This window comes from Leuresthes tenuis, unplaced genomic scaffold, assembly GCF_036924035.1.
Source record: "Leuresthes tenuis unplaced genomic scaffold, fLeuTen1.0.hap1 SCAF_9, whole genome shotgun sequence".
Classification (NCBI taxonomy): domain Eukaryota; kingdom Metazoa; phylum Chordata; class Actinopteri; order Atheriniformes; family Atherinopsidae; genus Leuresthes; species Leuresthes tenuis.
The window spans coordinates 21,080,224-21,104,024 of NW_027325363.1; the positions used below are offsets into that span (position 1 = coordinate 21,080,224).

Below are 23,801 nucleotides of genomic sequence, written 5' to 3' on the forward strand. Positions count from 1 at the left end.
AGCACCGTCGCCTCACAGCCAGAGGGTTTGATCCCCACCTGAGGCCTTTCAGTGTGGAGTTCGCATGTTGTGCAGACAATCCGTGTATGCGTGGGTTCTCTCTGGGAACTCCGGCTTCCTCCCACCGTCCAAAAATCAGTTAATTGGTGTCTCTAAAATTGTCCTTAGGAGTGAGTGTGTGTGGTTGTTTGTCTCGTTTGTCTTTGTGTGGCCCTGTGATGGACTGGTGACCTGTCCAGGCTGTACCCCGCCTCCTGCTCAGTGACTGCTGGGATAGGCTTCAGCCCCACTGCGACCCAACCGACAGATTAAGCGGGTATAGAAAATGTATGGATGGATATTTGAAAGCTGTTTGTGTAATACTTTTTTTTTTTTTAGGACCCTGCTCTGTTGTTTTAAGAAAAAAGGTTTAGTGGTGGAAAGATGTTATTTAGGGCTAATTTTGATGGAGATTTCTAGATATTTTCTAGACTTTTATCATCGTAATTATCCTAATGATAAAAGATAAGACGTCAGTCAGACTCAGAGGCAGGCAAATGCCATGACCAGGCAAGTGCTGGTTTCTCTGCTGAAACTCCATTTCGTGCAACTGCAACCTTCTCCACTAGAGGGCATCAGAGCCATCAGAGACTAGAACTCATAGATCAAAACTGTGTCCACCTCATGCATTAAATGTACTGCAGGAAATAATGTGTGGAACCTAAAAATACGTATCCTAAGTGATCTAATGGAAAAAAAAAGACTCCGGTGCGTTTTTCTCCATTGGGTTTAATAAGAAAACACTAGAGCACTCCTCAGAAAAACAGTTGTGTGTCAGTTGCACCGACACACTAGAAGCATAACACAAAGTTTATTCAACGTACAAAATGAACAAACACACGTTACACACACCAGAGACCTGACCTGAGGTGAGGTGAGAACACCACATCACCTTTTTGCTGACCGTTACACCGACATTACAACAGCACAACGTAAGGAATTTGCTAAAAACGGCGATAACGTAAAACTCACAATAACAATTATTTAAAAACGTCGTGGTTTCAGATGCAGTTAACAGAGAAAGTCACTCTTTAAGGCAAATGCTATGCTCGTGTTAGATGAAAACAAAGCTAAGTCAATCTGATATAAAAGGAACAAGTGATTTTTGAAACAATTAATTTTTTGCTCACGTAACAAAGGGTTTCTTTAGTAAAACGTTTTTTAGTTTTGCCTCCATGTCGCTGAGGTCAAAGGTTACGTTTTCTTTGTACGGCAGCAGTAACTACAAAACAAACGTTTGCACACGATTATCAAGGGCTCCAACATAACACGGCCACACAAACGTAGACTTACAAACTGGAAAGAACAGTCACCACGTGAGACTGAACCACCTGTTTCACGTGGTGTTTTATATCTAAAACCTTTGTTTCAGTTTAAGCAAAAACAAGAATGAGCTTGCCTTGTATCTGACTTGCAGTGGTCGGATACACCTCCCTTTCCTTTGTGTCCCTAAAGGTTCGATAAAGCTAAACATGCTAAACACTAAAACAAAAAACATCACATGCCAAGGGCTTGGAGCCAGTGAGGCTTGCATAAACCCCAAATAAATATTGTTGATAAAATTCTGGCCCGATTTAGGAGATTGCCATTTCCAATTGTCCAAGTCCTCGAAATGTTTTTCATTTCATTTATTGCACCACAAGATAATATTGCATAGGATGTAAGCTGTTACCAGCTCCTCATTGCCCAGCCATGATACTGTGTGTGTAAAATATTTTCTACAAAGCTCTGATGCAGGCAAATTTACAACTGAGAGCCAATTAGTTTCAGCTTGAATGGTCGGAAGTCCATAAATGCAACTGAAAAACATTGTATTTCAAGACATCTCAGACATGTATGCCAGCGGGCGTTTGTATTTTCACAAGCCCCGATGTGCCAGTGGGATCATCGCAGACGTACTGTGCTATAAAGATTTTAAAAAAGAAGAGAGAGAAAAAAGCACTCCGTATGAACAGTTGTGCTCATTGCTCCTGGAGCATGCGTCCTCAGACAGATGGGAAGCTGTTGACCTTGTCAGAGTCTATCTAGCACTCCTGATTATCGCTGCAAGTGGAAGTCCTTCCGGCCTTGGAAAGGAAGAGCTTCCCGCTGGGACAGACGCAGACCTCGTAGAGACTCTGAGTGTTTCCAGAAACCTCTTCCTTGCTCAGGGGCAGGTTTGGCAGGCGCACCGTCTCAGCATCCAACACCAGCTGCACGGCGGAGACCGGGAAGAGTGAGGATGATTAAAGATTTCATTTAAAGCGAGGCCACTTGAATTCTGTAACAGTATGGAGTTACCAACAGGGGTATGTCCAGACTAAACAAGGCGCTGGTAACTTCAGGCGTTATAATAAACAGAATGTGTTGGTAAATAAAGCATAGAAAGCATAGAACATAACAACTTAATCAACTTTTGATATTATCATGTACAACATGTAGCACAGTTATCTCACAACTAGCAAGAAGAGAAAGATGAGGAAGCATTATGCCCTGAATCTATGTTTTTATGCACTGTGAATAAGTTCAGAAGAGTCAGATGAGTCCCAGTGATGTAAAGACTTAATTCACCACAGAAGTTAATCAGCCCTGATTCAGTCACACTCGATTACCAAAACTTGTTGTTTACAGACGTGGAAAAAAAAGAAAAGAAAAACCCTGCACCACAACAGAGCCCACACCGATGTTTGGTCAAGTCTGAAGACACTGAACTCACTGTAGCCTGTAGATGGGGATCTCACTGTTATTTTAATGGCTAGATAATAATCTAATTTCATAAATACAGAATAATGTTGCTGGAAGTGCACAGATATACCAAAATATAGTATAGCATAAGTAGGTGAAACAAGCTCTCTGAAGACAATCTCTTGAGTATTTTGGACATAAGTGTTCAGTGAAGAGCTAAGTTCTTGCACCAGAGCTCCAAAGTGTGACCGGCAGAGATCACTCCTTCCATGTTTTCCGGTAGGAGCATACTGCAGATATTCCCTGGGTGATCTAAAGAAAGAAGGAGCCTGACGATGGCATGCGGCAGTGTGAAGTGGGGTTCTTACCAGCCCCGTACTTGACTGCAGGATAACGTCCATGGTAGAAGCTGCTTCAATGTTTCCAGCCAGGGCTTTGATGTGAACTCCTCTTGGTGCGTCCATTGTCAGAGAGCGGGTGGGGCACTCCAACCTACAGAAACACATCTCAGCTTTAGAAACCTATCTGTGTGCTCCAGAATCCAGAATGATGTTACAGAATGAGACTAAAGTGTGCTGGATGAGCTTAAACAGTTTTTCAGCAGGTGTTAATGCAAACGTGTTCACTGGGAGGAAAGATTTGCTGCTTGACTGTTGCTTCCACATGACCTGGATGACACGTCCAGTGAAATAAGAGACAGCTGAGGTGCTCACCGCAGGTCTTTGAAAAGCTCCGACTTCAGCTGTGGCACCTCCACTGAATGCTGGAACAGAGCTCCCTCTGGACCTGACGGACAAACAGACGCAGACACGAGGCTCAGTCAACATATGCTTTGTTGTTTTGCCCACTGCAGTCTGAAGGTGTAGCTTTTACACACCTATGCGTAACACTTTTCATTTCTCATCTGCCCTTGACTGAAATACTGTGATTTTTACCTCTGTGCTGTTTAGCATTGGATGGGCATCAAATTTTGAAGGATTTACTGCTGCTGATTTTGATGATCCTCTCGCTCACAGCAATTCGCAGCCAACGTACAGTCTCAGAGATCTGCTAACATGGCTGTAAATGTCTTTTTAAAAAGGAAAGATGAGCTGGCTGCTCGCTTTGACTTTGGTAAACCCAGTAACACCAGACAAAGAGTGAAGATGAAGGCTGAGTATGAAAGAAACACAAACTATGTGTTTTGCATGTTTGGTTGGAGAATTTGAGAAAGCAGCTCTTCGACCGCTGTGGCCGGCTGCACTCTGCATATCAAACTGATCGCAGGCGATGTGAGGCTATCAGCTGACTCTCTGTTTAGCATTAATCAGTCGTCACAGTGAGCGGTCAGTGGCTCAAACCACCAACACTGACTCGGAATGCAGGACAGAAATGTGTGAAAATATTTACCCTTCAGCTCCTTGCTGTGTAATGTGATGTACTATGTGAGACTGTGATATAGCCTGTCGCATTCTTTAATGTTCTTTAACCCAACGAATTAGGACTATTTTGGCAAAAAGTCAGACAAGTGTTCTCAAATAGCTCTCAGTCCAAGGAACAACCGCAGATTTAAAAACCAGCGACACAACCGTACAGACATACAAGTTATTGGAAGGGGGCTGCCACAACATCTGGATGAAGACCAAAAGTGCCACCCTCAGCTCAGAGGAAATTTGTTTGGTTTGTCAGGAACAACTGAGGAACCACAAAGGCAAAAATCTGAGTTGGAAATCTCTGGAGCACTCGTGTCACTTTTTACTGAAAAGTGAGCGTTATATCATCAAGCAGTGACAGGCTACTCTCCAAGAAAGAATACCCTACTTTAAGCACAAAACCTTCAAGCCGACGGAGTAATGAAGAAGGAGGACTACCTCTGATTCTGAAGCTAAACTAACTCTATAACACAAGATGGGCGCAACAAGATCAAAGCTGACTGTCGACTGGATGAAGCAGGTTAACTCTGAGGTTCTGATTCTTCACAAAGTGGGCACCACAAAGAAAACGAGTGTTTAAAAGTCTAATCTGTGCTCGAAAAAAATATACAGACAAATAAAAAGAAGAAAATTTATGCAAATATATCTTTTTCTGTACTAAATACGAAGAACAGCTCAAAGACATCACAGAAAGCCAAATGTTTCCTTCAGCATTCATTTCCATGATGAGTGGCCATCAGCTTCTGAGTGGAGCTGTATATGTACTGTCTGTCTTCTTGAGAGACAGCCATGCTCTGAACAAATGACCATGAAAATGACTGCATTAGTCTTTGTCCTTGGCTTCTGGATAGTTGCTCAGGTATCTGCCTTCAAACCAGACTACTGTTGATTTCACGTCTGATGTCAGTGTTATCTTTTTCCAAAATGTTCCCAACACAACCCCACGCCAACAGGTGTGCACCGTATCCAAGGTAACAGCACGTAGCCTGCGCTGGTATACCTGTGACTCGTAGTTTGTCTGGTCCGATCACAGTCTGGTCGCCATCTGCACTGAACAGCATGTTGCCATTGTGGGAGTTAATGAGCAGATTTTGCGTGTGTCCCTGAGCCTCTTTTGGACCTGCAACAACAGCAAAAATACCTGAAGGGGGTTGGCAGTAATACACACATAAATCTGAAAATACATAATCTTCCTCTCCCTGTGAGTCTTTTTAAGTGCTGAAAGAAATATGTGACGCTTTCACAGTTTGCAGCCGTATTGTGTATAAAAGGTGAACAAACAGACACCCGCTGAGGAGAACTGCATGGATTAGTTTGTGTAAATTCAGGAGGGAAATGAGAAAATAACCTCGTGTAAGGCTGTTTCACTTTGCCCTTCACTACATCTGCACACAGATTTACAACCGGTAGATGCCTCTTTGAGATACCCACATCTGTACCTACAGCTGTGAACCAACACGCAGTGTACCCTAACAAGCATTTCAGTTTTATGCTCAGAGGGCCGAGAGCATGCCGGCTGCGCTTTTTACAGCTTAATGATCAAGGACACATAATGGCACTGTGGAACACAGTAATTAGTTAGGTCATTTGCTGGCCTTTTAATTATGACAAAATACCCTAGCGTGGCCATTGGTGAGCTATAAAAGATGTGCACATACGACCTCCCACAGGCCTCGGGCCCTCGGTGTAAGACAGAAAGATCCAGAAGTGTGGACAGAAAAAAGGAATGCTGCGTGTGATGGGTTTTAAATGGAAATTTAGGAGATTTTAAATTGAAAGATGGCCTCTTGTCACTCCTAATGAGGGATGAGAAATGCCCACAGGACAAGAATATGAATGTCTTTACTGTCGCCCTCATACATCAAATGGATGTGAGGCGTGAGCGCTGTATGTGTCTGTGTGGACATGTGAATCCTTACCCACAGATATCCTTCCTCTAACATCACCATTCTCATCGCGGGCATTAAGGGAAACATTTTCCGATGAACGTGCTACAAGTGAGGAATCCTGTGGGGGGGAGAAAAACAAAACTGCCACATCAGCTTGAATCTGCAGCAGATAGATGGCAAAAATTGAAATGGGTTTGATCACACAATATTGTGTTTAAAACTTGGACACAAAGAGTGGCTCTGTTTGCATCACTGTTGATAGACTGGTTGGTCCAGGATGAAACACTCGAACAGCTTATTAAAGGCCAATGTCTGTCGTTTTACTGAAGTCAGGTTTGGTTATGATCAAAGTTTGGAAAACTAATGAATTACCCATCGGCCTCAGCTGTCCTTTCCCTCTTCCTGACAACAGCATTTCTCAAATAACTGGAGGAATGTTTCTCCGTACATCTTTAGTTCTGTGCTATGATAGAGATGCCCCACAGAGCACCCTCAGCTAATGCTAGCATGCCTATCTGTGTGGTAGTTTAGCATTTAGCACTAGCTCATCCTTACTCAGTTGGTATTATGGCACTTAATGATAATTAAGTCTTTAAATAATTAAAGTTCAATAAAGTACTTGCATTCTGCCTCAATTATGGCAAACACATTTGAAAGAGCCCTGTGATGGACTGGCGGCCTGTCCAGGGTGTACCCCACCTCTCGCCCAATGACAGCTGGGATAGCCCCCTGCGACCCTGAGTTGGATTAAGCGGGTTATAGAAAATGGCTGAAAGGATGGATGGACATAAAGATAAATAATAAAGAGATAAACAATGAGAATGTCTGGGTTGACACAAATTATTTTAGCTGGAATGAACAGCTGTTTTGTCTCTTAGATCATCGAGAATTTTCCTGTATGCTTTATTAGTTCCCAGAATGGAAATTTATTTTGCAGCATGAAGAATCAGTAATCGCTACTTATTAGTCATTAGTCATTGTAAAAAAAAAGTAATAGTGTGGATCTATTGCTGTGGACAGGAATGACCTCCAGCACTGCTCTTTGTTGCAATCAACCTGAAGAAGCCTCTGACTGAGCATGCTCGATTGTTTGATCACTGTGTTGGGAAGAGGGTGTGTATTGTTGTCCAACTTGTGAAGCAGCTTTTGCAGCATTCCTCTTTGCATGATCAATACTACAGGGTCCAGAAGAGCCTCCAACACGAAGGATGCCTTCTTTATGTTTTGTTCAGTTATGTTGTGTATTAGATTGACATTAAAATTGACTTAATGTTAACTGATGACTGCTCATTATTATCTAACATCCTGATGGAAGAGTACACTAACAAGACAAAATCACTGTTAAATTAAGGCTATAGTCTGTGTAAGATGGTACTCTGGATCCTCTGTCTTACACAGGGGCTTGTCGAGGTTCATACTTTTATGACTTTTATGGCTCACCAGTTGCCACACAAGGATATTTTATCATAATCAAAAGGCCAGTACAGCTACGACCTTCTGCTTATAAACTCTTAAAACAATCAGTATGGTAACAGGCACAGGTGAGTCGAGCTTGTAGCAGATCATTGTACATGTAAGTATAGTTAAATTCACTGCACAGATGTTGTCTTTACGTTACTCGAACAGTGATTTTGTAAGGTGCCACTGTAGTTTTAACAGCAGGATTTTATTAGAGCAGAGTGACAGTCTGGAAATTCTTTAGTTGATATATAGTCTTATTGGGCTACTTTTCAGTCCCGATTTCTGTCGTGCTTAGCTATCTGACAAAAGCTGTCTAAAGATTTCTGATTTTGGTTGGACAAACATTTTTAAAAAGTCAGATTTTGGTCACAATAGTTTTTTTTTTAGCATTATGTTAACATACTTAGTGAGTCTTCAAACATAATCTGATTAAGATTGAGGTTAAATCTAAAGCCAACTATTCCTTTAGTTACGCTGCTGCAGGCCTAGACTGCTGAAGGACTTACAGTGATGGACTGAGCACCTTTACTCTTTACCCTCCATGTATATGTTACATTATTGTTGTCATTAACTTTGCCTCCCTTTCTGTTTCATTTTTTCCCATAGCAGGTGTCAGTGTCTTGGTGTTGTGTTTATTTGTGTAACTGTGCTGTTCTCTTGCCCTTCCAGCAGGTTATGGCAGATGCTACCCTTCCTGTTCTGCTGGAGGTCTCTCCCTGTTAAGGGGGAGTTTTTCCTCTCCACTGTTGCCCGCAGCCCTGTTCATGCTCAAGGCTGGGGATTGAATTAAACTGATGATTCAGTGCAATTCTCTGGTTTCCCTAGCTAGGCAACTTTTTATGAATAGGCTAGATATGAGTACAATCATTTTGCACTCATAATTTGACTGAATGAGATTCTAATGCAGTGAATTGGGCCGTTTATAATTTCACAAAACAAAAAAATTAAGTGGAAAATAATCGGGTCTGTATCAAAAGATAAAGAAACACATGCTTTCATAAAATGTTGGAATATGGCAGCCCAGCAATGAATCACCTCTGTTCCTGTTTAGTTATAAGGCATGTTTATGAAGAATACTTCGGGCAACAAAATTGAAATTGACAGGTTTAGTTAATTCTCATAAGAGAGCTATATAATGCATTACAGCATATGTCCATCCATAAATGAGTAATCCATTGCCTATTTAATGAGGGCCAAGAAATAAAGATAAAATGCCTTTTAAAATTGCTGCTGTGTGCAAGAAAAGCCATAACATATAAACAACTGCAGCAAAGTGTTCCCATCTGCTGCAGACCATAAACTACTCCCCACCACAAATATCCCTGAGGTAGGCTCATGGGGAGCTGAGCGCTCCACCATGCGCACTGTGTGAGACCGCCAAATCCAGTTTGTTCTGACACATCTCTCCCAAAAAAAGGAGGGTACAGAACAAGCTTTTCGAAAAAACTGCTTGAATGTTTGCAAGGAATTAGATTAAGATGATAAAAACACATACCATCTGCACATATCCAACTTGCACGCAATTTCTAAGTTTGGTAAGCGACAAGACATTACAACGGCCAGGCTGTCGAGTTACACTGGAGCAAACAGCTGTTTGAGAGCTAACTGGGAAACAGAGGGTAGAGGTCTCTGGTAAAAAAGTATGAGACAGCAAGGGATACTGTAGAGAGAGGAAAATAAAGTGTTTTTGATTATCCTACTTCTCTGGAGTGGATTTCCTCAGCATAGACGGGGAAAAGAAACTCCGATTCGCCCTCCTCCAGCTTGACCCCATCAGAATGTACTTGTAGGAGTCCCATCCCCTCCTAGACAAGACACAAAATTATGGATTCTTGATAAAGATTCAAAGATAAAAGGTTTAACATCAATGATTCACCTGAAAATAAACGAACGGCTTTGTCTTCAGGCCATAAATATGCATGTAGTAATGATCCTTGTCGCATTTAAGACTATCATACTATAAAATAGTTGCATTGGGCTCCTATGTAAGCTCTTCACTAGATATTGTGTCAACATATGTGTATCTGTGATTGTTGGCTTGTTTTGTTGCATCTTTGTTTTTGCATAAATCCACAGTTGCCATCTGGACTTGAGACAGGAAGCTGAAATAACAGATGCAACGTCCTGTTTAAACACCAAGTTCCAGCTGATGATGGATAATACCATCGTTACGACTGCAACAACAATAAGCTTCTTATTGCTACACTTTGTTAGTGTAGTATAGCGATGATATAGATCATATATTGTTTATACTAAAGACAAAAAGAAAAAAGAACAAGGCCAAAGATCCGTCTGACCATGCTATTTTCTACGTGAGCCACACATACCGTATTGAACCACATCACCCGGAGGATCCAGATGGTGAGGGCAAAGTTGACCACCAGAATGACGATGAGCAGCAGCACAAACAGGTAGAGGCAACGCTTCCTCCAGCCATAGATGCCGATCTTGTAGACGTGGTCAGGCACCGACCTGGGTGAGCTGCTGCCCTGGGTGGTGGTGACATACTGCTCTCGTACCATCTGTTGGTTGAGCACAACACTAGCTGACAGGTATGCAGGCAATAGAAACAGGTGCTTTTCAGTGAGATTGGACATGGCATTCCACAAAATGAGTGTGGTCAGGGATCAGAGCGAGGAGGCCATGGAAAATAGCTTTTTACACGCGTTGGTCAACTGGTTAAACCTTTCAAATCCCTTCAGTGAAGCTGTTGTTTACTTAGACTCTTGCAGATGAATAAGTATAATTTGGTATAATTTGAACTCTGTATTTGGTCTCTTGCTATTCTTGAGAGACATATTTCAAACTCACTAGCTGGACCCTTTTTCTGCAAAAAAAAAAACATGTTCTTCATCCGGTCATCAGTCGGGGTCTTTTGATACCAACACAGACAGCACTTCCCCCATGTTTTGCCCTGCTAACACAATAACGTCAGTAACAATAATCTGTGACTGGTGTTGTTACAGCTCAGCTTGCTGAGTTTGCTAGCAGTCTGATTTTATTGTCAGCAGTAGCTTGGTTCCTTAAAGATATTTGAGAACTTCATGAAGTGTTAAAAGAGTTGTTGATTTTGACTGAAAATACATACAGATAAACCATTCAGCAGTTCATGGTTTCATTTTACAATTCAAACTTCCTTTTTCTTTTCTTACTATGAAACGAGACGGAATGGCTGATGGGTGATCTTGCCATTGATCATAGCACAGTTAGTTGTTTGCAGATCAAATCTTGAGAATTGTTAAAAGTCTTTGTAAAGATTAGTGCAACTGCTGCAATATAATTGATTTTTTTTTTACCATTTCCCCCCCTTACTTGTTGTGTGTTTTAGAGTATTTTGTGCATTTAGAAGTTCTGAAAAGTTACAAAAACACCTAAAAGGGAATTATTCCCTCCCACAGAAGACTCTTCTCGAAAAGTCACATTTAGATCACATTTTTCTTGTGAATGATCTATATGGGTTTTATGGAAGAAAAGGTGCTTATCTCACTTTTGACCAGTTGGCCAGGAGGGGGTCTTAAAGACAAAGAAGCTGAAGTGGAGGATTTTAAGCAAAAGATAACAAGAGGCGCTTCAGCAATGCACAGTATAAGAAAAATTAAAGAAGCACGTAAACAGGCTCAAGAAGACCACTATGATCAAATCACGAACATATAAAATGATCAGAATATGGGCTCTGATAATAAAAATATTGATAACATCAACAAAATTTGATTGGTTTGCAAGAGCAGAGTAAAAGAGATGAAAACAGAAGTACAAAAGAATTTAAATGATTTAAATCTCACTTAATTTATTCCAAAGAAAAACTGTGCAAACTGCAGCATTCATCAGACTTGCTTTGTAATCATCTTAAACACAAAGAACATTAAGGAGCCTCAGCTCAGTCGCATCAATAAATCACAGGAACATCTACAGAATTAGAGACCAAAGAAGGCATATTTTTCTGCGAGGCCAGAGTGAGGTGCATGACGTATTTAGGCAACAAATAGCTTTTGCTGTTGATTGTAGCAGATTTAAGTGCACAATCATAGGGATTAATAGCATACTTACACATATTTCCAGAAAACCATTTGCCAGTTCCAAATAGGACTTTTCATTTAGTCAGTTACTATATCTGATGTTTGTTCGCAATTTGTCTATTTTTATTTTAATTTTTCCCATCTAGGGTTATATAGAGGAGTCATTCCATAAATCTGCCACCATCATTAGAATGAATGCTGGCATTTAGGAGAACAAAATCAGACATCAGTAAAATGTGACCAATGATACTGTAATACAAAAGATGCATGAGATTAGAGCTTTTATTCGTTTGTGGTCATAGGTTTCTTTTCAGTTAATCAATAACGTTGTTTGGTGGCTTGTCATTGCTGACACTGAGTTGAGAGTTAATGCAGCCTCCAAGTAGACGCTGCCTAAGGCTGCCTGCCTGATACACCTTTTTTTCATGAATATAACCTGCTTAATGGCACCTTCACATAATGCCTTGCTCACACAGTGTGCAGTCTATGATTTATGATTCCAGAGCTCAGACGAGGGGAATATCTGGATCATTGTGCCAGTGGAAAGCTTGACATAATTTCCAGGAGTTTCTCTAAAAAGGCAAAGAAAAATGCCACTTATTAAAGGGCAGAGGCAGTACTTTCTGGTGACGCAGCAGCAGGCTATCAGTGACTAAAACCTTGCTGATGAATGTCAGCCTATTTCAAAAAGCAGCCAGTATTATAAGTTATGGCACAAGAGTTGTTTTCTGTGTTTTCCGTGAGGGCAGAATGAGCTCGAACAGCAGAACCTGTGAGCAAGCCCTCCGGTTAGCACATTAGGACCATCTGAAACAGGGACGACAGGCAACCTTGGGAACAGGGAAGATTTCACAATGACAAGAAAAGCACAGTGTAGGGCTGCAAAGAAAGAAGTGGTGTCACTTTCTGTTGAATAATCAGTGTTAATAACCAGAAGCAGGCTGCAGAGAATGATGTCGTTTCTCAGGAGAAAGCCTCAAGAAAATTAAGTAAATGTTGTCAGTTTTAGACAATCATAAGTCAACAAAATGCCCAGAACAAACAGAAGCACGGAGACAAAACTGCTCCAGATTTTCATTAGTTCTTTAGAGCCACGAGGTCTAAATCTTGTAGAAAAAGTGTGCAAACATGTACCCTTCTTGTCTCAGCAGTGTTTTGTGAACTTGACAGGACTCAGGCTGGAGAGGCAAGACTGATTTACATACAGATGTATAGACATCCCAGATGTTGCATCCCAGAAAGGGTGTTTTCCATCATGTTAAAGGAGACATTTCTCAAACCGAAGGGCAATTCTTCTTTGGCATGAACAGATGTTGAGCTGAGCACCTTCCCCTGCTGCATCTCATGTGGGCCGATGATGATGCAGACAGGAGACGGAAACTAACAGAATCCGCAAACTGCATAAATAGTCTAAAATATGTTTCTGTGAATAATGAAGGTATATGCCAATCCACCCGCACTCCAAGGGGTGATGGATAAAAGCAAAGGAGCTCGCCGCTGCGCTCTGAGACCTCTGAGGTCCAGGAGAAGAAGGCGCGCGGCTCGTCACTGAGAGCAGGCGTGATGAAATAAAAGGCCGAGAGAGTTTCTGTGACCAAATCTGTCACATGGCCTGCAAGCCTGGCTGTGATGAATAGCCTCTATTTCACAAGCAAACAAATAAATGTTGCCTGCAAATAGGAGGGAAAAATGACTGTGATATCTCCACAGGGGCAGAGGAGAGTGAAGCTTGATAAGGAATAAGTTATTGTGGAAATGCTCATTTTTCTTGCCTATATCTCACCTCATTTATATTTATTAATCAGATGTGTAAGGGTGAGTTACAATGAGACACTGAATCTCAGCCCTGCAGCTGAGCAACAACAACTTTTAAGAACATGGCTTAACTCTGCTGAATGTGTGAAAGCGAATTCATTCTAGTTTTAATGTTTGTGTGTTGTTGTTTTTTTTTTTGTTTTTTTTCAAGGGCGTCCTCCACTGAGGCTTGAAAGAGGAAAAAGACTGTTGGTTTCAATTAAACCACTTCCAATATCCCCACACTGCACCTCTTAACGTGCACAGACATTTGTGTGCTAACATGTAGATCAACTCATGCACTTTGAGCAAGTGAGCAGTCAGCATGAAAGAGCTCTTGCTTTGTTCATTATGATGTTAATGAATTTGCTGTAACCCGGTCTAATTACTTGAAACAAACACATTAAGAGGCCTCAGTACCTCTGCAGCAGTGCGAGCAGGAGGCAGCTTTGAGGCCAGATCTTCGGCTCCAGTTTCAGTCTTACTGTCTGCCCTTCAGCCACAGACGGATCCTTCCATGGCAACCCAAATAAACACTGCCTGGACAACTTCACAGCCCAAGTGCCAGGAATGCTCAATGTATGGGATGTTCTAACAGGAATATTCACTTTCAGGCTCTTGCCTTTAGTTTTCAAGCTTCCTTGCCACTGATATCTGGTTGTTTTAGATAGGATTCTAAATCTTGACATGACACCATAAAAAGAGACAGCTCGAAGGAAAGAAAGCTCCACACAACCTGTGAAGATGAAAGGAAACTGGTTCAGCACAGTTAGCTGGGCTGTTTACCCTGAGGCACCCTGACCTCTAACAAGTGATGCCCCCTGCCTGTTTTCCGTCTCTGGCCCCGGGATGAGAGCCCAACAGGACGGGTTAACGGCTCACTTATAATCCACATGGCCAGGTTGTAATGTAATCAGCTTGAGCTGATGGCACGCCAGAAGTTTCAGCCAGTTAAAAGAGCTCAAAATTAGTTTAGGCAAAGGACGTTCACAGGGAAATACTCAGAGGGACTCTGAGCACCGGGTTGGAGTTTCTTTCTGTCTGCAAAGTAAGTGGCCGACCTCATGTCTCCACTCTGCTGTGATGCCTTAACGTCTAAAAATAGGACACAGCAGTGTGAACTAAATTTAAGAGAGCACTAGAGGAAACAAACGTACTTGACTTATCGAGTTTCAACTAATGGACAATGATAAGACAGCAGCGTTAATCATAACACACAAACACAACATTTCTGTGCAGTTCTTTTGTGGTTGTTCGTGTATTTCAGTACTGTTGGCCATGTATGGTAAAAACTGCTGACAGCTGGCTGACTTAAAGCATATTTTCCGAATCCCAAGCACCCTCTGAAAGGATTGGAAAGTAATCACAGTACAATATAAAACACAAAGGAGGACAAAAACTGAAAACTTGGACAGTAGGTGAAAGGTTGCCCTGAAAGTTTATCTCGAGACGAGGCAGTGGGAGACACAGATGACTAAATGAATATTACTGAAAGGAAAGGCAAACTACTCACCCTTGTGTGTTCAGACGCAGCAGCCCTCTTTCCAAAGCAACAGCAAGCACAGCTCGAACTGGTGAGGCAGCTTGAGAGGCAGCAGCGCCTGGGCTCCTCACACGTCTGTCAGCCGCTCAACAGCTGCGTGCCATAAATCTGGCGCTGGAAGTGCAATGGCTGATCGCCACAAGACGGCGCTCCCACTCCCCAGCATGCCCACTCCGACTCCTTCTGCCTTCTGAGCCGTACTCCACACGTTTGAACATTATCAACAGAGTAAGTGAGAGAGACAGAGAAGGAGGGAGGGGGAGAAGGCAGAGGTTCAGTTTCCCTATTACAAACACACACACACAGACACACAGAGAACCATCCATACTGAACAGAGGCAGATGTTTGTCATGCACTGAGTCACTTTCACTGCCCAACTCAGGGCTTGATGCAGTGTGGGCTCATATGAGACTACAGTCGTGGCTCTGAACATGAAGCGTAGCTGGTATCTCAAACACTTCTGCCAGGTGGTTAGTCAGACAGGAGCAAGAGACAGGCAGCAGGCACAAAAAAGTGGCCACTTAAATATGCAGTACCTTAACACGTCTTTGCCAGACTTCATAAAAAGCCACCAGTAACTGCAAGAATATTTGAATTATATAGATGGATTATGAGGTACAAACATTTCCCATCCAAATTCTACCATTAAACACCAAAAGAGTTTTTTTTTTTAAATAGGTGACCTAGTAAGTCATGCAATATTTACATGTATTTTGTCTGTGAATGCTCTTGTTTGAATACTAGTAGGTGTAAATCAATTATAACACTTAAACTATTCAACACAAATTCAAAAACACTTTATTAATCCCCAAAGGTTATTATATTGCTGCAGAATTCATTATTATCAAAGACATGCTATTGTTATGGATAGATAACAAAATAGAACATAAATCGTCATACGGACACGTAGAATGTTGAAGTGTAGTAGAGGGGAAGGTGTGGCAGAACGGGGTCACCATCAGTAGGTTGGGGTGTTCCTGTAGAGTGGCAACAATTTAGCTGATGAGTGTATGGTTCAACATCTGGTCTACAGCAGCATGTCCAGGATTCCACTATCTGTTGTTAACAGGCACTGTAATCCTCCTCCTTCCCTGTTATCTCTCTGTCTGCAGTCTCTGTCTGCCTGTAGAGCCTTAAAGCTGAGTAGAGAGGTGTTGGAGTTATTCCTGCAGCCATGTCTCAATGGAAAAATAATATTACCTCCCTGAACTTCCTGCTGTGTTCTCATCAGGGTCCAAGCTTGTCCATTTTATTTGCCAGTGATATCACACTTCCCATGATGATCAGGGAAAGAAATGAACCCTCCTTCACTTTCTTCCCCCTCTATTTTCTTCCTGCTGTGTATCCTAGACGTCTCCCCTTCAAGTCATCTGGATTTGAGGTCTTATTTCAGGCATTACTTGGGCTTTTGGAAAGCTCACTTAGCTGCTCCAACAGGCTAGCAACTTTCCAGTTGCCATGGTTATGCATCATAACAGATCACAGTTCACAGCGTTACCAGCAGAAATCCTTCCAGCAGCACAGCTTCCAAAAAAGAGAAAAGTTTCAGAAATCTGTGCTCGCACAGGAAAAAAGCTGAACAGAAATGCTCAAGAAGATGCCAAAAAAGACACAAAATGTCCCGAGCTACTGCAGCCTACTGCCTGCTCTAGAGTGGCACCATTCAATAATACAGGGATTACACTATTTTGACCCTTAATTATCATCTCAGTTGTCTTACTTTCATTCCTCATCTTCGCACTCCTCCATCTTCCCACCTATGACCACCACAAAACAAGAATTTATCCCACTTTCTACCCTTAATTCCACTTCCCCACTGTTTTCCAGCGTGGTAAAGGCAAAGGGCTTAGAAAAAGAAAAAGCAGGCCATTTTGTTCTTACTGAACCCTCTCGCCACAGCAGGAAAAATCACAGGTGTTGCTCATGTTAACGATGACTTTATTCTTTTTGAAGTGTTTACCATGAACAGCACGCAGAAAACCGGGCACATGAAACCGAGGCAGCTAATTGGAATTTGGCTTTCATTAATTTAATTTCTTACATTTCAGCTTTTCTGGCTTTTTTCCAAGTCCCCCCACTCCCGCATGTTTAACTCGATGCACTTTATTAGTGTCCTTCCAGCTACTCTTGTCATGTATTGTAGTTTTTTTAACATCCTGTTTTCATGTGGACGACTGCAGGGCATTTTCATGCCATTGAGTTTGACTGCACCTTTTTTATGAAGTCTGGTGGTGTACATTTCATCAGAGGCAACCCACGTTCTACTCGTGCAAATGACAAACAACTGTCTACATGCGATGCATTCATGAATATATTACATTTAGAAAACCTGTGCGCTGATTGCGAAAGCCAAGATTTTAGTAGTGTCCGTGTGAAAAGTAATTTTCTGAGCCACACGGGCAGGTTCCCTCTGCAGACTGTAAACAAACAAAAAAAGCCAACAGGAACTCAACACTGTATCTGAATATGAATGTGAAGCAGCAGCACACCCCCCCACTCTGCCTCCGACAGAACTGTTAAAGTGAGGAAACAATTGCCTCTTCGTTCACAAAATAATACACCATTTGCAGTTCGGCTAAAAAAACTTCCACCTGAACAAGAAGCTAACCTTAGAATAACACTAAGAATCCTTCTGAGGTGATGAAGAGTGTGTTTAGAAAGCCAGTCGCGGGGCCATCAGTGAAGACAAACAGCTCTGAGGTTGTTTTCTCTCAGGCTGATGCACAGCCGCATGTTGGGTGGCGTGAACCCCGCACTTTGTTTCGCACTTGCAGCTAGAGGTGGTGCTGTGTGGTGACAAAGAGACGGCTTACGGCATCCATCACAAAGCTCCCGTGTATCTGGTGCCCCGAGCGCATGTTTGACAGTAAAGACAGCTTCTTTATTTCAAGGCACCCTTATCAATATCTCATACCATTTCGCTGCCGGCGGCTTTTAAAAAGACAAATGGAGAACTTGAATGATTAATCTCTCAAGCCAAGTTAGAAACGATCCATCTTAACCCTGAAAGCAACATCAGAGGAGTCAGGATTTTAAATTCACTGCATGGTAATGTTTCACAGTAGAGAGGTGAACGCCGTCATCAGGACCAGCATCAGATTGCGTTAAATGACGTGTGTGTGCATCCAACAGCAGAAGTGCTTATTTTGTGCATCCATTTGGGGTCATTTTTAGTGGACACTGATCATTAAATGTTTACTTCACTCTTACATGACGTTTTGATTAAATAACGGCAACTGCTCAATAGGTCTCAGCTCGAGAAAACAGCTTCAAGTACAGAAACGATGCAAAATCAAACTCAAACACAAGTCTAAACGAGGTACAAAACGAGGAAAGTGGTGCAAATGAAAAAAAAGTGCTGCAAAAAACAGACGCATGCATCACCATCATCAAACGTGCTGCAAACGAAAAACGATCGTGCTCCAAACCTGCAGGGGGCGCTCTCAGTGTAACAGCTCAGACACAGGATGGAGAGAGACAACAGCTGACTGAACCACAACAGTGCAAGAAAATACAGCGGGGACGGTAATGTGACTTTTACTTAAGGTGACCAGACATCCCCGATTTCCGGGGACAGTCCCCGTTTTGGGTGACCTGTCACCGAAAATGCCTCATTCAGGGTCAAAAATCGGGGACATTTTCATCATTTATCCTGATACCACACACTTTGCAAGTGGCCGTTCGCTTTTTTGCTGTCTGTGTGAACGCTTTATAACCAAATGTGACAACGTATGACACAGTTCCAGATGAGCTTGACGTTGCCATGGTAGTAGTTTGACATCAGTGGCTGCAGCATGCCTGAGGCTATGTTGCTGAGACGTATTGAGCAGGCGTCGTTAGTTTGACCCCTTGTCGGCCACCGTAGAAAAACAACCACATCTGCATAAACTTTTAGAGGACTCATTTCCTGACTTCATGACTCTGGGCAGTGTGACGTGGTGCATAACTCCGTGTACATTTACTGATTAGGGTCGTCTCTGCACACTGTCAAAGTAATTAACTTACATTTCACATCTCTCCTCAACGGATACATGTATATGAAACATGAACAGCACACAAATTAAGGACAAGGCTCGCGTTTTGTCTTTACACTTTTATTACACCTTTCATTACAAACAGCTCACAGGAGACACAGGAGAACCTGCAAGGAGGGAAAAAAAGAAATGTATTTAAAAAAAGCTGATCAGGGTGCAGAGCTGAGAACATGATGTAGGGAAAGTCTTTAGCTGTACCTGATTATGCTTTCTCTGCTGCTGCCTCCTCATCTCCACCCTTGGTGTTACGTGTGTAAATCAGCTGTGCTCTGTGTTTGGACACCAGTTTGATCATGCCTAGAAGAAAAAAAACGGGACAATCCACAGTCAGCGCAATCTTGTTTAAATCTATATTCATTAATGCGGCCGTTTCCCTGTCAGACAACACAACAAAGACAGGAAAACAAGTCTCAAAACACCTTGGTTTTCAAGCAGAGATAGAAATAAAACCGTCTGAATGGCTTCACAACCAATGCAGTCAGGTTTCATGCAGTTGTTTTGAAATGATGCAAAATTCTCATTTATTCTTGGAACATTTAATAGGCATTGAATTATTGACTTGCACAGTTAAATATTGGTTTGCACCAATCATATCGGTTTAGTTTCATAATCACAATTACTTTATTCTGTGAATACATATTCATTTTTATATTATGTATATATATATATATATATATATATATATATATATATCTTAGTCTTATTCTCTATTTTTCTTGTCTATAGTACAACTTGGTTTATGTGTGCTTACTGCTGCATCAAAAGAATTTCCCCTTGCAGGATTAATAAAGTACTTTGATTGATTTGAAATGCAAGCTGGAGCCCTGTATGCTCTCACAGGGCATTAACAAAGAAGAAATGAGTACCGTGATTCATCACTTTTTAGCATCACAGAGACAATCACACCAAATAACCACTTGGTGATGTGAGGCAAGGACATGCTTCATTTATTTAGTTTAGAAACAGCAGTTCTACTGTGCCGCCTGCTTTCATCAAACACGTTGGATTTTAAATATTTAAAAATAGGAGAGGCTAAATGATCTCAAAAGAAATAAAAAAGTAGCTATGCCGCAGATTACCCGCGCGATAGTGTCATTTTGGAGCACACGATGAAATGCTGCAGAACCAGTCTGACCTAGATGCATTTACATTTACACTAAGGGGCACATTTGCTCAATGTAGCGTCCCAACATTTGAGGCAAAAGATGCTACCGTTGCCATTTTGTAAAGTTGGACCCACAATCATCTCCACTTCTGCACTTAATACAAGACGTACGCATTCTGTTGAACAAGCTTTCTCTGAGTTGAGAAAAGTCCATTTAAAGCTTAAAATGAGGTCTGTTTGGGGGAAACAGACCTCTGGGGATTTATTTATTCTGGGGAATAAATCACGCAGACACCTCAGTTTCCCACTTTCAAAAATAACTATTGGAAAAACAAACATGCGAAAATGCACAGGTGCAACACATTTCGATGCCGGCCCGTTTCATTTCATCCAATTAAACACGTTTAATTTAAGACCTTAAACTAATGACGTGTGGTTCACCTTTGGCGAGCAGTTCCTGGAGGGCGTTCCTGGCCAGAGAGCCACGGATCTTCAGCCTTTCTGACACAACAGCGGGGGTGATGAGCTTGTAGTTGGGAACTTCTTTGTACAACTTGTCGTAGGTGGCCTTGTCGAAGAGGACCAGGTTGTTGAGCTTATCCCTCACTTTTCCCTTGGACCACTTCTGCTCACAATCAAAAACATTTTTTTAGGCAAAAACCTTGCAAGTGCTTAGCGTAAAGGGTCGGATGGATATTAACTGCTGCATACCTTCTTCTTGGCTTTGCCTCCTGACTTGTTGACTGGGTCCTTGTCCTTCTTGGACTTCCCACTGTCCTTCTTCTTATCCTGCTTAGGAGGCTGGAAACAGAAGACACACATTATAGCACTTTACACTGACTCCTGCTCAGACTCGAGCTATACGTGTGACTTGGTGGAACACACCATGGATGGCGATACATCTGAGTTATGTTAAAAGAAATGGAAAGACCATTTAATACATCTCCTAAGATGACAGGCTATATATCTGACATAAGGAACTACAAACGGTAGGTCTTTGACAATACAGCAGCTACTTATCTAGGAACAAGGATCCAGTACAAAACTCAAGATGAAAACATTGCCAGTAAATAATCAAGCCACAAAGTGTGATCCGTCACAGAATCTGGTGTTGCACCGGCATGGGACGGCCTAGTCTTTTTTTCCAACTGGAAATCATCGATAGAACGTCTTATGATCGTGATCATGAGCGGAAACTGCTATAAGTATTTACTGTCATCACTATTATTTCAGTATTAGCGGGTATGGTTATGAATAATGAGCAACTACTGGTAACTACTTTGTGTTGGCTTCGTGTCTGCTAGCAGAGCTGAAAGCATGGTAGAATTAGCAGACTAGCTACCAAGCTAGATGCTAACTCCGCAAAATATAGCGATTGGTGGCTTTCTTCACACTCTCTTGTCGGAATAGGGAAACCGCATTCTTTCTGAATAGTTTCAAGAATGATTATGACCCCTTTTAATCAAATGCAAAACGAGAGAGGTTCACTTTGCCACACAAAATGTGGAATAACTGTCCTCACCATGTTTCCTCGTCAAGATGTCGGAGCGAAAGGAAGTTCACCCGTGCAAAAACCCCTTAGACAACCTGTATATGCGGAAATGACATAATGAATTATGGGAGTTTGAGTTCTCTCCTATTTCGTAGCCTGTCTTAATTTTTTTTAATCAATGTAGCACCGGAGAACTACTTCACAAACACCATTGGGTAAGAGTTGGTTAAAACTACAAAAAAAATAACATTAATCAAACGTGGAAAGAAGAAATTCGGTTGGTTGTGGGTCTTCCTGCTAGATGAGGTCACGTGACAGTTTAGTCAGCTGGGAAGAACGTCGCAAAGATGGTGATATTCAGTGTGTACCTGGTGAATAAAGCTGGAGGTTTAATTTACCAGTATGACAACTACGTCCCGAGAAGTGAGGTCGAGAAGACCTTCAGCTATCCTTTAGACTTGGTGCTAAAGCATCACGACGAGAAGGTGATCGTATCGTTTGGACAGCGGGACGGAATTAAAGGTAACGCATATCGTTAGCTAGCTATACCCTTAACTCTGTGTTATCCAATGCTGACTGATCAACAAAGCTATCTATGCTCAAGTTATCTATGTCGTGTTTGCACTCAGCAAGTCCGTAGTCATTCTGGAGAGTTTTCTGTTCCATAATTTGGCTAAAATGTTTCTCCTTTGCTGTCTCACTGTCACATTCAAAGTGGCCCAGATTCAAAACAGATGCTTGTTGGTCCATTGTTACGGAGTCATCTTTTCTGTCTGAGTGACTTAAAACCGTATTGTTTGAAAACTGAAGCGCTTGCCTCGTTGTTTCCTAGTGGGACACGCGGTACTGTCCATCAATGGAGTTGATGTGATAGGAAAGAACACAGCCGACGGAAAGGACAGCCTTGAATATTTAAAAGACCCCGCAAATTACCCGGTGTCGATTCGCTTTGGACGTGCTCGCCTGAGCTCCAACGAGAAGCTGATGCTGGCGTCCATGTTCCACTCGTAAGTCTGGGGTTGTTGTGGGTGGGGTGGGATGGGGTGTCAAGTCTCCCCTGATTCTGAAGTTCACTGTAACACTGGGTCTTGTATGAGTAGCTTAATTTTTTTCTGGTCTTCATGTTGTGAGTGACCATAGTGTCATAGAACTTTCTAAAGGGATAAGTGCATTTCATACTTGTCGGTCCATTTTGAAAGTCAACTGGACCGGAGTGTGCCTCTGATGATAAAACACACTTGTCTGTGTGTCCCCCAAAAGATTATTTGCCATAGGTTCACAACTGTCTCCTGAAGTTGGCAGTTCGGGAATTGAGATGCTGGAAACTGACGTCTTCAAACTCCACTGCTTTCAGACGCTCACAGGTCAGTGTTTCATCCAAACACTGGATGTGTGGATGAAGTAGGAATAGAAGTGCAGCGTATGGATAGGTGATTGGAAAAAGTCTGAATCCAAACGGTTGTATTGTGTTTTTGCTTGGTGATGGGACGCTTGTCTGGGAAATGCAGGGGATAACATCAGTCAGCCACAACTATAAAACCATATGCTTTGCCGTGCTCCTTGACACATTTTTGGCTGTTGTGTGGCTATTATGTGCCAAGGGAACATGCACTTGAATGCCACAATGGGACGTTTCCCAGCAGCTGTGTAAGATAATGATCGGTTTTACTCATTCAAAGTGACAGCGGTTTTAATGTTGTGGCTGATCAATATACCTCCAATATACAGCAAATACCTCCTGACTCGGTAAACTTCTTCCGAAATGTGTATGTCTTAGCGCTCGCTGCGCATTTGACTGTGACCACTTTTGAACTGGGCTGTTTCTCGTTGCTGTTCCATCTCTGCTCTCCCAGGCATCAAGTTTATTGTGCTGGCAGACCCTCGGCAGTCTGGTACCGACACGCTGCTGAGGAAGATCTACGAGATCTATTCGGATTTTGCTCTCAAGAACCCGTTCTATTCTCTGGAAATGCCAATCAGGTAAAGGAGAGATTACGTTGCCTTCGGGGATTAGATCTAACATTGGCGTGTCCTGCAGTTCAGAGCTGGTGTTCTTTGAATTTCAGGTGTGAGCTGTTCGACCAGAATCTGAAGAGTGCACTGGAGGTTGCAGAGAAAGCTGGCAACTTTGGAGCTGGCTCTTAAGGCAGAGAAGACAGGATGTTGACACTGGACAGAAATGAGTGCTTTTTTTTTTTTGTTTCTTTTTCATTGTTGCTTTTTAAGTCATTGTAAATGCATCATGTTTTTGTAAATACTTGACAGAATAAACCCAAACTGTACATAAATGTTCTGTTTCGCCTTTGTTTTTGGCTGTCTGTGTATTGGCTGCATCATGGAGCTTAAACTATG

At 42.1% G+C, this 23,801-nt stretch overlaps 3 protein-coding genes across 4 annotated transcripts in view; 1 reads left to right on the plus strand and 2 right to left on the minus strand.

Moving 5' to 3' along the window:
- Positions 1-21,548, minus strand: part of rps25 (ribosomal protein S25) — a 37,674-nt gene extending 16,126 nt beyond the window's left edge. The window contains exons 1-5 of one of the 2 annotated variants that reach the window (XM_072392802.1): positions 21,480-21,548; positions 20,669-20,758; positions 20,399-20,582; positions 19,051-19,149; positions 18,897-18,959 (exon numbers count right to left, since the gene is read on the minus strand). In XM_072392802.1, coding sequence (XP_072248903.1) covers positions 19,055-19,149; positions 20,399-20,582; positions 20,669-20,758; positions 21,480-21,482 — 372 coding nt within the window. In that variant the 5' untranslated portion in view covers positions 21,483-21,548 and the 3' untranslated portion in view covers positions 18,897-18,959; positions 19,051-19,054. Of the gene's footprint in view, positions 1-18,896; positions 18,960-19,050; positions 19,150-20,398; positions 20,583-20,668; positions 20,759-21,479 lie in introns of those variants that run through there. The other variant, XM_072392803.1, reaches the window with a different exon arrangement.
- On the minus strand, positions 802-15,320 carry sgcg (sarcoglycan, gamma). The gene is made up of 8 exons (XM_072392800.1): positions 14,789-15,320; positions 9,793-9,987; positions 9,166-9,270; positions 6,035-6,122; positions 5,116-5,235; positions 3,417-3,489; positions 3,072-3,195; positions 802-2,231 (listed from the first exon to the last, which is right to left on the minus strand). Exons 2-8 carry the CDS (start codon positions 9,985-9,987, stop codon positions 2,064-2,066), a joined length of 873 nt encoding a protein of 290 aa, XP_072248901.1. The 5' UTR covers positions 14,789-15,320; the 3' UTR covers positions 802-2,063.
- Positions 21,549-21,753: 205 nt separating the features above from the next.
- Positions 21,754-23,608, plus strand: trappc4 (trafficking protein particle complex subunit 4). Its single transcript, XM_072392801.1, has 5 exons — positions 21,754-21,971; positions 22,282-22,456; positions 22,710-22,813; positions 23,303-23,429; positions 23,516-23,608. Exons 1-5 carry the CDS (start codon positions 21,797-21,799, stop codon positions 23,592-23,594), a joined length of 660 nt encoding a protein of 219 aa, XP_072248902.1. The 5' UTR covers positions 21,754-21,796; the 3' UTR covers positions 23,595-23,608.
- Positions 23,609-23,801: the final 193 nt, after the last annotated feature.

Bases quoted from the DNA above. Each gene is read 5' to 3' on its own strand.
- trappc4 (XM_072392801.1), top strand. From the start codon at position 21,797: ATGGTGATATTCAGTGTGTACCTGGTGAATAAAGCTGGAGGTTTAATT. The intron at 22,457-22,709 runs GTAAGTCTGGGG...GTCCCCCAAAAG, and splicing joins CTGGCGTCCATGTTCCACTC to ATTATTTGCCATAGGTTCAC. The intron at 23,430-23,515 runs GTAAAGGAGAGA...TTTGAATTTCAG, and splicing joins TCTCTGGAAATGCCAATCAG to GTGTGAGCTGTTCGACCAGA.
- sgcg (XM_072392800.1), bottom strand. From the start codon at position 9,987: ATGGTACGAGAGCAGTATGTCACCACCACCCAGGGCAGCAGCTCACCC. The intron at 9,271-9,792 runs GTATGTGTGGCT...TGTCTTGTCTAG, and splicing joins GGGTGATGTGGTTCAATACG to GAGGGGATGGGACTCCTACA. The intron at 2,232-3,071 runs GTAAGAACCCCA...TCCGCCGTGCAG, and splicing joins TGCAGTCAAGTACGGGGCTG to CTGGTGTTGGATGCTGAGAC.